General features: G+C 53.8%; 1 protein-coding gene across 2 annotated transcripts; it reads right to left on the reverse strand.

Annotated features, from left to right (window-relative positions):
• Positions 1 to 887: 887 nt before the first annotated feature.
• Positions 888 to 2,820, reverse strand: KCNK7 (potassium two pore domain channel subfamily K member 7). 2 transcript variants are annotated; one of them, XM_039481312.1, is made up of 3 exons: positions 2,215 to 2,810; positions 1,477 to 1,872; positions 888 to 1,220 (listed from the first exon to the last, which is right to left on the reverse strand). In XM_039481312.1, exons 1-3 carry the CDS (start codon positions 2,537 to 2,539, stop codon positions 961 to 963), a joined length of 981 nt encoding a protein of 326 aa, XP_039337246.1. In that variant the 5' UTR covers positions 2,540 to 2,810; the 3' UTR covers positions 888 to 960. The 2 variants fall into 2 exon arrangements, with proteins under 2 accessions (XP_039337246.1, XP_039337247.1); XM_039481313.1 differs by having other exon boundaries at positions 964 to 1,119; positions 2,215 to 2,820.
• Positions 2,821 to 12,393: the final 9,573 nt, after the last annotated feature.

A 12,393-nucleotide genomic window follows, 5' to 3' on the forward strand; every position in this document is an offset into this window, starting at 1 on the left:
TATTGAGCCATGTGTTGGAGAGGGGTGTCCGTCCAAGGCAAGCCGGGCACGGTGGTTTTCCCATACCTAGGACAAGGGGATGCTAGCCACCATCAGGGCCCCTGTGGCCCAGGCCCAGCAGTACTGTCTGGTGAGGGGATCCGCATGCGGGGGTACTCACATGAGAAAGGAAAAGGTGAGTGCAGCACAGCAATCTTCCTCCACAGCAGTGTCCCCAGCCGGGGACTCGGGCGCTGTGAGCTTCCCCCACAGCAGTGCAATAGTTATTAAAACAACAAACCACCACAACATTGTAACTGGCATTAGGAACTTGTCACCTATTTGGACTGTTCAGATCCTGGATTAGAACCCAGGAGTCCTGGCTTCCAGCACCCCCTGCTCTAACCCACTAGACCCCCTCCCTTCCAGAGATGTACCCCTCTGGGAAGGGAATTCTCACCTTGCTGTGGCCAGGTGGGCCAGGAGGTAGCAGTGACCATAGGGCCCAGATGCCTGGTGGCCTTTGCTGCTCCCCTGGGCTGTGAGGCTGGCATTGGCCTGGCTCAGGGTCCAAGACTTACCCCTTCCTGGGTAATTCCTGGGGGTGGGGGATAGGATGCAGGAGGGTGGCTTATTTACTCGGAGGTTACCAAGTGTCTTCCCATCCCCATCCAGCCCAGTATTTCCCCTGCCCACTCAGGGTCACACCTGTTGGCTCTTCCATGCCAGTGTCTCCCCTCTCTGCTGTCCCAGATCCAACCCATGGGATCAGCCACCCCTGTATCCCTCCCTCCCACAATGAGACCAATGGAAATGGGCTCATCCAGCCCATATTCTCCCTGTCCCAGGACAAAACAATGGTACTGGTACCAGCCTGGCACCCCCACTCCACATGCCCACAGTCAGTGTCTATTCTGTACAGCTTCATTTATTGATGCATGAAAGGAAGTGTAGGGGGACACAACACATTGTCCATGGGGGTTACCCAGAGGGGCCATCACGGGGTGCTGCTCTCCCATCTGCCTCGTTGTCTGCTTGGCTCCCAGAGTGGGTGGCCCCGCAGACAGTAGCCAGGCCCAGCTGGTCATGGCTCAGGATCTCCAGCTGGTCATCATCCTCACTGGAGGGGGAGGCAGGGGCCTGTGGGGGGGCAAAGAATCGGACAAGGCTGTGGACCTCGCGCAGCTCATAGATGGTCTCCAGGGCCAGCAGCATGGCCAGGAGCCCCAGGAGAAGGTAACCTGTGGGGGAGAGATGAGGATCAGGGGACTGAGATGGGATTTCTCCCCTTTCCTCTGCAGCACAGCATCCCCATAGAGCCCCATCCCCTCCCTGCACCAGTGCCCCCTACAGAGCCCCTACCCTGCTCCCTGCAGCACAGCACCCCCTACTGAGGCCACCCACCTCCATCCCTGCAACACAGGCCCTCTGCTGAGCCAGTCCCCCCACTCCCTGCAGCACAAGTGTCCCCTAGTGACTGCCTGGAGAATGGCTTACAGGTGATGCTGATTTTGTAGAGATGGCGCAGCGAGGGGGGGCTGCCACGACCTGGCACGTAGTCCCCAAGCCCAATGGTGCTGAGCGAGATGAAGCAGAAGTAGACAGACTCCAGGAAGGTCCAGCCGTTCTCCAGGGCCCAGAAGCAGAGGGCTGGCAGCAGGATAAAAAGCCCCAGTACACTCAGTCCCATGGCAGCTGCGTGTCCCAGCGCTGCATGGCCTGGAGAGATGCCCCAGTGGGTGTGAAAATACTGAACGGGCCGGTGGGTCAGCAGCCGCATGAGTCGCTGCAGGAGACAGGTGGCCAGGAGCAGGGTGGCTGGGAGTCCCAGTAGGGTGTAGAAGATGCAGAAAACCTTCCCCCCATCCGACAGGGGCACTGTATGGCCATAGCCTGGGGGGAGAGAGTCAGTGGGGAGGGGGCAGTGCCCCTCACTCCCAACCCATAGCTCACTGCTATCCCAGCTCTGGCCCCCATACCCCACCCTAGCTCTGCTAGTGCTGCTCACTCCCAACCCACAGCCCCTGCTCCCCCACCCCTGGGCTCCCTTCACCCCCCATCCCTCCCAGCGCCTCTCACTCCCAGCCCGCAGCCCCCTGCTCTCCTAGCCCTGGGCTCCCTTCATCCCCCACCCCTGGGCTCCACTCACCCCCCAGCCCTGTCAGTGTCCCTCACTCCCAGCCCGCAGCCCCCGGCTCCGGGCTCCGGGCTCCCGGCTCCCAGCCCCGCCCCTACCCGTGGTGGTGAGGACGCTGGCGGCGAAGAACAGCGCCGAGCTGAAGTCCCAGTTCTCGTCGTCGGAGACGTTGCCCAGCGCGGAGACCCCGTAGCTGTCGGCGTCCAGCACCCGCTCCAGCAGCCGCTCCAGGCCGGGCTCCGCCAGGCAGCCCTGGTGCTGGCGCACGAAGCCGGCCCTGGCGCCCCGCAGCGCCTCCCGGAGCCCGGCCTCCTGCGGCGCCTCGACGCCCACGAAGACGGCGGTGCCCAGCAGCAGGAAGAGCCCGTAGGCGCCCAGCAGCAGCCAGTAGCGCCAGGGCTGGGGCACCGCGGGCAGCTCCATGGGGCCAGCCGGGCTGCGGCTGCTTCCTGGCCGGGCCACACCTGCCGCGGGTGGAGCCGGCTGGGGCCCGGGCCAGGCAGGTGCAGCCGGTTCCTGGTGCTGCTGAGCTGGGCGTGTTAACCCTTCCGGCGCCGGCCTGGCCCGGGAGTCCAGCTCGGCTCCCCAGGGGCGGGTCCGTAGGCCTCTGCGGAAGCCCCCAGAATGGAGCCTGGAGCAGAATCGACTCCCTCCGCCGTGGGCAGGGAGAGCCCTGAACCCGGAGAAACACCCCAGTGGGGAGGTTATGAGGCTGGGAGCCAGGACTGGGCTCTACCCCGGGGGGGGCGGGGCGTGGGGGTCTAGTGATTAGAGCAGGCGGTTGAGAGCCAGGATCCCTGGGGTCTACTCCTAGCTCTGCTGCTGACCTTGGACAAGTCTCTTCCCCACTTAGTGCCTCAGTTTCTCCTCCCATCCTGTGTCTAGTCAGACTGGGAGCTGTACAGGGCAGAGCCTGTTTCTCCCTGTGGGTCTCTGCAGCAGTGGGGGCCCCAATCTCTGCCAGGTGCTGCACAGACCCACAGGGAGAGGCAGACTCTGACCTGAACAGCTCCAGTCCCAGTCAGATTAGATAAAGACAGGATCATTCCGTATTGTACTGATGGGTAGGGTTGCCAGCCCTACCGGAATTGGCATCAATCTCCCGGTAACTATTGAAAGCAATCGGGAGATTTAATAGGTATGGTACAATTAATGACATTACATCATGGGGGTGGAGCGGGGGAAGTCTCCTGGAATAGCTTCAGTCAGAGTTGGCAACCCTGCAGATGAGAGAAACTGTGGTGCAGGGGAGAGGCAGGGACACATCCATGATCCTGCCTGGCACCTGCAGCAGAGATGGCATGTGAACTCAGGTGTGCTGATGCAGCACCCCAACCACAAAACCCTTCTCCCCTCCCCCATTACGGGCAAGGTTCTTCTGCACAAAATATCCAGCAAATCTCAGAGACCCCAGCATACAAAGGGTTAACCCCTCAGCGCTCCAAAGGGGGTGGGGAGGACTGACTGGGGGGAGGAGAGGGAGGGTCTGCTCCCAGCAGCTGCAGGAGGCGGGGGTGACAGGAGGTCAGGGCAGGCATGTGTCTGGCTAGGCTATTGAAAGTGGCTGGCTTTGGGGAGCGGGGTCAGTGGGGCATGAAGCTGCCCTCCAGCCCCAGGGACTGGAAGTGTGTGTGTGTATAGAATTGAAACCAACAGTGACCCCCTACACACACACACACACACACCAGCTGGGATCTTTTGCAATAATCGTTGGCAAAGCAGCTGGTCTCTTTGGGCAGCCGTTCAACGGGGAAGACCAGCACTCCAGGAGCAAAATGAATGGGTGCAGGGATCTCATTCTGTCTCTTAGAGAGAGACACTGGGGACCTCTGGTCACACGCAGAGGTCACTGGTGCAGACAGAAAGAGTGTGGCTGAGCTGGTAGCATTCACACGTGCTTCACACCAGGCCTGGGGTGTATCAGACCAATGGGCCCATCTAGCCTGGTATCGTGGCTGCTGGATTCAGAAACCTGGCAGCTCTGGGATAATTTAGCCCCAGGTAAAGGTTCTACCAGACTCCAGGAAACTGAGGCATGGCTCAATGTTGCTGAAGCTTAGACCCCAACTAAAACTGTGGGAAACTGAGGTATAGTTCAGTATTGCTGTAGCTAACATCTCAGCCAAACCCCAGGACTGGAAGAACCTTTTCCTAGTGACAAATTATCCCATAGCTTAGGGGGATTTAAGCCAGCCACAGGCAGGGGCAGCTCTAGCCATTTTGCCGCCCCAAGCATGGTGGCACGCAGCGGGGAGCGCTCTGCCGGTCACAGGTCCCGCGGCTCCAGTGGACCTCCCGCAGGACCAGCGGACCCTCCACAGGCACGCCTGCGGGAGGTCCACCGGAGCCGCCAGCCGCCCTCCCGGCGACCGGCAGAGCGCCTCCCGCGGCATGCTGCCCCAAGCACGCACTTGGCGTGCTGGGGCCTGGAGCCGCCCCTGGCCACAGGACCAGGCTAGATGGAACCACTGATTATTTTTTACCTCATCTAACTCTGGATATGGTGGCTATATTCACTCCCCTCTGTGGGGTTTTTTTTTTTTTTTTTTTGGTAATAAGGCTGAATGGAAATCTAGTTGCAATGAGTCCCCCAGGTAAAAGGTGTATGGGATAGCTCATTGGTTTGAGCATTGGCCTACTAAACCCAGGGTTGTGAGTTCAATTGTTGAGGGAGTGATTTGAGGATTAGTCCTGCTTTGAGCAGTGGGTTGGACTAGATGCCCTCCTGAAGTCCCTTCCAACCCTGATATTCTATGTTTTTTTGAGGGGCGGGGGAGGATCTCTCACAGGGCAGTGCAGAAACAAGAGGTGAAGATTAATAGGATAATTGAGAACCAATAATGAACTAAGAATGAGGAAATGATCCCGCCCTGGAATGTTGTGCTGGAGAATCCAGATATGAAGTAACAAGGAACTGAAAGACTATTGTAATGAAGTAAATAAAATAACCACACAATATTGTTAATGAATAGAATTAAATAATTAATCAAGATGTTAATAAAATAATGATTAAATTATTAACCCATGACAAATCATACATAAAAAAATTTACACATAAATATAATTAAACAAAGAATGACTATAACAGTAAAATAATACATAAAAACACTATTAACAAAATAAAATGAACAATTATAGTCTCAATTACTAGTTATAAAATGAATGAAATACATTGATACTATTTTGCAATCAAGTTAAGCATAAAATAAAGCTATTTTATTAATTATAATTAATAATTACATTATATTCACAAAATTATATTCAAATATAATAAACACAAATAAAATAGAACATTAAAACATAATAAAATACAACATTAAATGATAAGCCAACAATAAAACAATGTTAATAATAATTATAAAATGTATAACATAAAAGTATAATTATTGCTATAAAATTAACACAATAAAATAATTATATCAATTAAATATATCAATAAATATAATCAATGAAAGAAAAACACTACTAATAAAATATAACTAATTAATTATAAAACCATATAATAATAAATCAGATAAATGATAAAATGTAATATAATACAATATAATACATAAAAATAACAAAAATAATTAATCCAATGATCACGATAATTAATAAAATGTGATCTATACAAGAATAAAATCAAGATATATTTTAAAATCAGTTACTGAAATAAATAAGAAACATTAACTACAACAGGGAAAGCAATAGAAAATATGTGAAAAAATAAACATGAAATTAACCCAATCAAAAGGAAGTGCATAATAAGAAGACACAAACTACGGGAGGACACGTATTAAAGTGGAGAGAGAATGCATTTTTAAAAATTCAGTAAAGACAAATTTAATGTTAAGAAAGCATAAACGATTCAGAAGTCTAACAAAGAGCTCATACAGTGTACATTTAAAAATAAATTATGAATGTAAAACATGATGACAAACAGTACTAATATGACTGACTGTGTGGATGAATAAATAACAACATATAGATACTAGACTGCAGGGGAGAAGCCTACACCCCGTTTGGGGTTGTGTGGGGGAGACTGTAGGGGGATGATTCTGCACTCAGAGTGCGCAGAGGAAATAAATCTTAAGGGGCGATCCTGCCCTGCAGGCTGTGGGGGCTAGGTGGAATCTGGGTTTGATACAACCCTGATATATACGCCCCCACACACCTGCCTGCCTGCCTGATCCCCTTTAGAAACGGAACCAGAGCTCCTTCCTTCCCCTGTGCATCTCAAGGGTGCTGTGAAGGGTTAATTCCTCCCTTCCACACCCCCGCCCTGCTCCTGCCCCACAGCCCAGCTCCAGTGTGAATTCTCTCTCTGGGGGGATGACTCATTGGACTCCCCCCCAGCACGTGCTGTGCCTATAATAGGGGGTCCTTTTGTGTCTGGCGCAGGCAGTGATCACGTGTGGGGGCACCTGCCATCTGCCACTGCCCCCCACTCCCTGGGGACCCCCTAATCCTGCTGCCAGCCCCACAGCCATTGGCTTCCCCAGCCCGACCATCTGGAGCTGTGGGGCTGCACAATAGGGGCAGGGGCTTTATATACAGGGCTGGGGCATATGGGGCACAGAGGACACACAGACTGAAGGGAGTGGGGACAGTGCTGAGGTCCAGTCAGTCTGAGGGAGACCCCAGAACTGGCACAAAGGCTGGACAGGCCAAAGGAGCCCCAGAATCAGCACTGAGGTGTGGACAGACTGAGGGAGCCACTAGAATCAGCACTGAGGTGCAGACGGGCCGACAGAGCCCCCAGAACCGGCACCAAGGTGCGGACGGGCCGACGGAACCCCCAGAACCGGCACCAAGGTGCGGACAGGCTGACAGAGCCCCCAGAACCGGCACCGAGGTGTGGACGGGCTGAGGGAGCCCCCAGAACCAGGACCGAGGTGCGGACGGGCCGAGGGAGCCACCAGAACCAGCACTGAGGTGTGGATGGGCTGAGGGAGCCCCCAGAACTGGCACTGAGGTGTGGACGGGTGGAGAGAGCCCCCAGAACTGGCACCGAGGTGCAGATGGGCCGAGGGAGCCACCAGAACCAGCACTGAGGTGCGGACAGGCTGAGGGAGCCCCCAGAACCGGCACCGAGGTGCAGACGGGTGGAGGGAGCCCCCAGAACCATCACTGAGGTGCGGACAGGCCAAGCGAGCCCCCAGAACCGGCACCGAGGTGCGGACGGGCCGAGGGAGCCCCCAGAACTGACACTGAGGTGCAGACGGGCGGAGGGAGCCCCCAGAACCAAGGGCGAGGCCGGCCGTGAGAGCCCCCAGGGCTGACAACAGTGAAGTTCTTACAGACTGAGGGAGCCCCCAGACCTGGCACCAAGATCCAGACAGGTCAAGAGAGCCCCCAGCGCCCACAATGCCCCGTGGTTTCCTGGTGAAGAGAACCCATAAGGCAGGCCCAGCCTCCTACCGGATCCGAGCCCCCTCAGCTGAGCCTCTTGGTGCCAAACCCTGGCCTCCAGGCTGCCCCATACCACAGCCCCCGACCCAGGGGAGCCCCCCTAGTGCAAGCTGGACTCCAGCATCCTGCCCCCTGCCCCAGAATCCCCTGCTGCCAGCAGCCTCCCCCTCCTCCTCGCGACGGGGAGCCATTGTGTGCCAGCTGTGCCGCCAGGCCTACGGCGACCCGCCCTCGCTGGCCCGGCATGGCTGCTCAGGCCTGGCCCGCGTGGAGTACCGCTGCCCTCAGTGCCCCAAGGCCTTCGGCTGCCCGGCCAATCTGGCCTCCCACCGGCGCTGGCACAAACCCCGCGGGCAGGGGGCAGCCAAGGAGAACCAGAGCCCTGAGCCGGGCACTGGGCCCGACTCCCACCGGGCTGACTTCGGCTGCGTCCACTGCTCCAGGCGGTTCCGGCGCCGCAGCGACCTGCACAGACACCTGCAGCTACACCGGGCCGGGCCAGGGCTGAGCCAGAGTCAACTTCTCCATGGCAACTGCCCCCCCCATCCGCCTCTGCTTGCCAAAGGAGGGGGCTCTGGGCCTAGCTGTTGGCTCCCAGCCCTGTCCACTGGGGGCAGTTGTCTCCGCCAGCCTTTCCCGGGGCAAGGGAGGTCTGATCAACCCCCACAGTGAAGCTCTGGTCTCCCCCCCAGCAGCTCTGTCAGTGCCACTCAATCCCGACCCCCAGCTCTACCAATGCCCTCAATCCTGACCAACAGCCCCCTGCTATCCCAGTCCTGGGCTCCGTGTCCCCCCCCCCCCCAGCCCCAGCTCTGTCAGGGCCCCTCAATCCCAACCCACAGCTCCCTGCTATCCCAGCCCTCATTCCCCCTCTCCCCCACAGGAGTGCCCCTCAATCCTATTTATTGTGTAACAGAGATTTTATCATGAAGATCTAAGAGCAACAAAGAACTGTTTTCAAAGAAGAAAACTGCTCAGGTCAGGCCGGCCCAGGCCCCACCTTCCCCGGATCCTGAGCACTGGTGTCAGATGTGCACTGGACAGGCTCACGGACTGGGTGGATCTGAAGCAGACAGACCCCCTGTGGCTTTGCTCTTCTGAAAAACTGAGACATTTGCCTTGAAGATCCAGCACTGAGGGGAAGGTTTTTGATTTGCAACAACTGCCCTGTTCTGCGTGGATCCCTGGCCCCCCACAGGCAGAGGCGCATGCCAGCACCACCCAGGCCCAGTGTGGCACAGGAGCAGAGCTACACGCTACCATGGTATGACTGGGCACTGCTTAGGAAGGCAGCTCTGTCTGTGCCTGGGGGAGGGCATGTCTATTAACAGAAGAGTTTGGGGTGAGGTTATTGTGAGGGCGAGGCAGTGGGTGTGTCTGCATGGGAGGAGTTTGTCTGAACTGTGTATCTAGGTAGCGGGGTGTTTTGTGTCACTTTGTGGGAGGGTTGTCTAGTGCCTGTGGGTATCTGTGGATACATATCGCAATGCTGTTGTGGTTCTGATCTGATGGGCCCAATAATGGCATGTTTCTGTATGCAACCAGCCCCCGCTTCCAGTCTCTTCAGCTGGCCTGGCACTAAGCACCCACACCCTGTGCCGGCTGCTCCTGATATTGTGACATGTCATAAATGCAACAAAGATAAATAAACTCTGCTCCCCAATTCCCAGGTGTCTCCCGCCCCAACCCAGCATGGGCACCACACAATGGGGAACATTCCCCAGAGGAGTCTCCACAGATCCTGACCAAGATTGGGGCCCCATCATGCCAGGTGCTGCCCCGAGATCAAGGGCACCCTTTTGTGAGGGGCACTGCACAGACCCCCAACCATGATCAAGGGCCCCTGTTGAGCCAGTGCTGCAGACCCCAATCAATATCAGGCCCCTGCCATGCCAGGTGCTGCACAGACACACAATGAGAAACAGTCCAGCCTCACAGAGCTCACAGGCTAAATTAATGAAATCCAGGAGTCTGGGCTCCCATCACTCTCCCAACTCGGGACTCTTCAGAGATGGGTTCGTGTACTCCGAAAAATTCATGTTCCCCCGTAGTAGGGGTCTACTATAGACCACTAATGAAGAAGGAGAAGGAGTTCCATGAGGCATTTCTAGAACAAACACCAGCAATATCCAAGACATGAGACCTGGGTAGGAATAGGAGACTTCAGCTGCCCAGCCAGCTGGTGAAAAAGTAATGCAGCAAAGCACAAAATGGGCCAATAAATTCTTGGAACTGTTGGGGACAATGTCTGTTTCAGAAGGTGGAGGAAGTAACTCGCCCCTGGAGACGGGATTGTGACCAGTGGGAGGGATCACTTGCAAATCTGGGTGAAAGCGATCCTGCAATACCATTTCATGACTCTAAGGAAAGGAAGGAGTCAGAGCAGCAGAATCAGGACAACAGGCTTCAAAAAAGCCAATTTCACCAAACTCAGAACTGGGAGCTAAGGTCCCAGGGGAAGAAAATTGAAGGGAAACAGGAGTTCAGGAGAGCTGGGAGTTTCTCAAAGAGACAAAGGTAAAGGCACAATAGCAAACTAGTCTGATGCGAAGGAAAGGCCAACGTGGCTCCATCAGGAGGTCTTTAATGACCTGCAAATCAAAAGGGAATCCGACAAAAAGTGGAAACGTGGGTGAATTGCTAAGAATGAGTACAAAAGACTGGCACCCGCAGGCAGGGACAAAAGCAGAAAGGCTAAGGCACAGAATGAATTACTCCTAGCAAGGGACACAAATAAGGCCTTGTGTAATTCAGGCATTCACAGAAACGGTGAAATTAGTCCAAGATAGTGGTGTTTCCAGAAGTGGGGAGGCAGAAGCAGGGCTGTTGAAAAAAATTATGGTATTGGGCTAATTTGGCTGCTTGTGGGGGAGCAAGGGCAGGGACTGGGGCTCGGATCGCTCCATCCTCAGCTCTGGCCCAAGCTGTCACTGTTGTTTCCTGTCTGGTCAGCCGGCAGGGAGAGTGAGGGTAGCGCTGCCAATGTGGAGCCCTGGCTGGCCTGACCTATAGTGGCCCCTGACAGACTCGGGGGGAGACACTGCAGCACCAGCTGGCGAGGAGGAGAGATTGGGATCTACCACTTGGAGCGGGAGCAGGGGTGTGAGGGGGTCCTCCCCTGGCAGGGGGATCTTGGTGAGAGGGAGCCCTGCCCTGGCACAGGGATCAGTGTTGGGGGATGGAATAGACACCTCCCCCTTCACACAACTGATCATGCTCCAAGCAGCAGAACCTGGTCTCACCCTGATCCCCCCCTCCAGGACATGGCACCTCACACATCCCTGATTTTCCCAGCAGGGCAGGGCCCTCTCCCCCATCTCTGCCCCAGGCCAGATTGCCAGCATCATGAGGTGAGACATCCCCCCAGGCCACCACCTCACTACTCCTGGGGTTGGACTGATCTGCCACCTCCATGTCCCTCTCTGGAATGGGACCAGCTTGCGAACCCTGCATGAGCACCTGAGGCTTCAGTGGGGAGGTGGAAGTGGATATGTCTGTTTCCGCCTCCCAGCTGTTGGAAGAAATACAGCAGTGTGAGGATGCAGGGACTTGGCAGCTGTGCATATTGCATGAAATTCATACTCTCACCCATAACCCTGTTGTGATTTAAAAAAACAACCGCCAAGCAATGCAATTTTTGCAGGGCCTTAGACATAAAAGGTAATAAGAAGAGGTTCTAGAAACACATTGGGAGCAAGAGAAAGATGGAGAGTGTAGGCCTACTACTTAGTGGGGAAGGAGAGCTAATAACAGATGACATCAAAAAGGCTGAGGTCTTTACTCCCTGTTTTGCTTCAGTCTTCACTAAAAAGGTTAATGGTGACCAGATACTCAGTACAATTAATGTTAATAAAAAGGGGGAAGGAATGCAGGCCAAAATAAGGAAGAGCAGGTTAAATATTTAGCTAAAGTACATCTATTCAAGTTGGCAGGACCTATAGAATTCACTCTCAGATACTTAAGGCACTAGCTGAAGTAATCTTGGAATCACTAATTTATCTTTGAGAGCTCATAGAGGATGAGTGAGGTCCCAAAGGACTGGCGAAGGGCAGACATAGTATCTATCTCTACAAAGGGGAACAAAGAGGACCCAGGGATTATAGACCAGGCAGCCTAACTTCAATACCTGGAAAGATACTGGAACAAATTATTAAATAATTGGTTTGGAGGTACTAGAGGATAACAGAGTTATAAGGAATAGCCAGCATGGGTTTGTCAAGAATAAATCATGCCAAAGCAACCAAATTTCCTTCTTTGACAGAGTTACTGGCCTAGAGTGGATAGTGGGGAAGTTGTAGATGTGATATATCTTCATTTTATTAAGGCTTTTGACACAGTCCCACGTGAGATTCTCATAAGAAGACTAGGGAAATGTGGTCTAGATGAAATTGCTATAAGGTGAATACCATGGTTCTCTTTCAGACTGGGAGGATGAATCTAGTGGGGTCCTGCATGGGGTCAGTTCTGCGTCTAGTACTATTCAATGTTTTCATTAATGACCTGGATAATGGAGTGGAGAGTATGGCTGTAAAATGTGTGGATGACACCAAGCTGGGAAGGGTTGCAAGCCCTTTGGAAGACAAAATTAGAATTCAAAATGAGCTTGACAAATTGGAGAATTGGTCTGAAATCAACAAAATGAAATTCAATAAAGACAAGTGTAAAGGACTGCACTGAGGAAGGAAAAAAATCAAATGTGCAACTACAGAACGGTGAATAATTGGCTAGGTGGCAATACTGTTGAACAGGATCTGGGGGTCATAGTGGATCACAACTTGAAAATGAGCCAACAATGTGATACAGTGATGAAAAAGGCTAATATTCTTGGGTATATTAATCAGAGTGTCATAAGTAAAACACAGGAGATAAGTGTCCTGCTCAACTCA

The sequence above is a fragment of the Mauremys reevesii genome, linkage group 7 (assembly GCF_016161935.1).
Source record: "Mauremys reevesii isolate NIE-2019 linkage group 7, ASM1616193v1, whole genome shotgun sequence".
Classification (NCBI taxonomy): Eukaryota; Metazoa; Chordata; order Testudines; family Geoemydidae; genus Mauremys; species Mauremys reevesii.

Coding starts and splice junctions, on each gene's coding strand:
- KCNK7 (XM_039481312.1), bottom strand. CDS start 2,539: ATGGAGCTGCCCGCGGTGCCCCAGCCCTGGCGCTACTGGCTGCTGCTG. Junction 1,873..2,214: donor CAGCGTCCTCACCACCACGG/GTAGGGGCGGGG, acceptor CTCTCCCCCCAG/GCTATGGCCATACAGTGCCC. Junction 1,221..1,476: donor CTACAAAATCAGCATCACCT/GTAAGCCATTCT, acceptor TCTCCCCCACAG/GTTACCTTCTCCTGGGGCTC.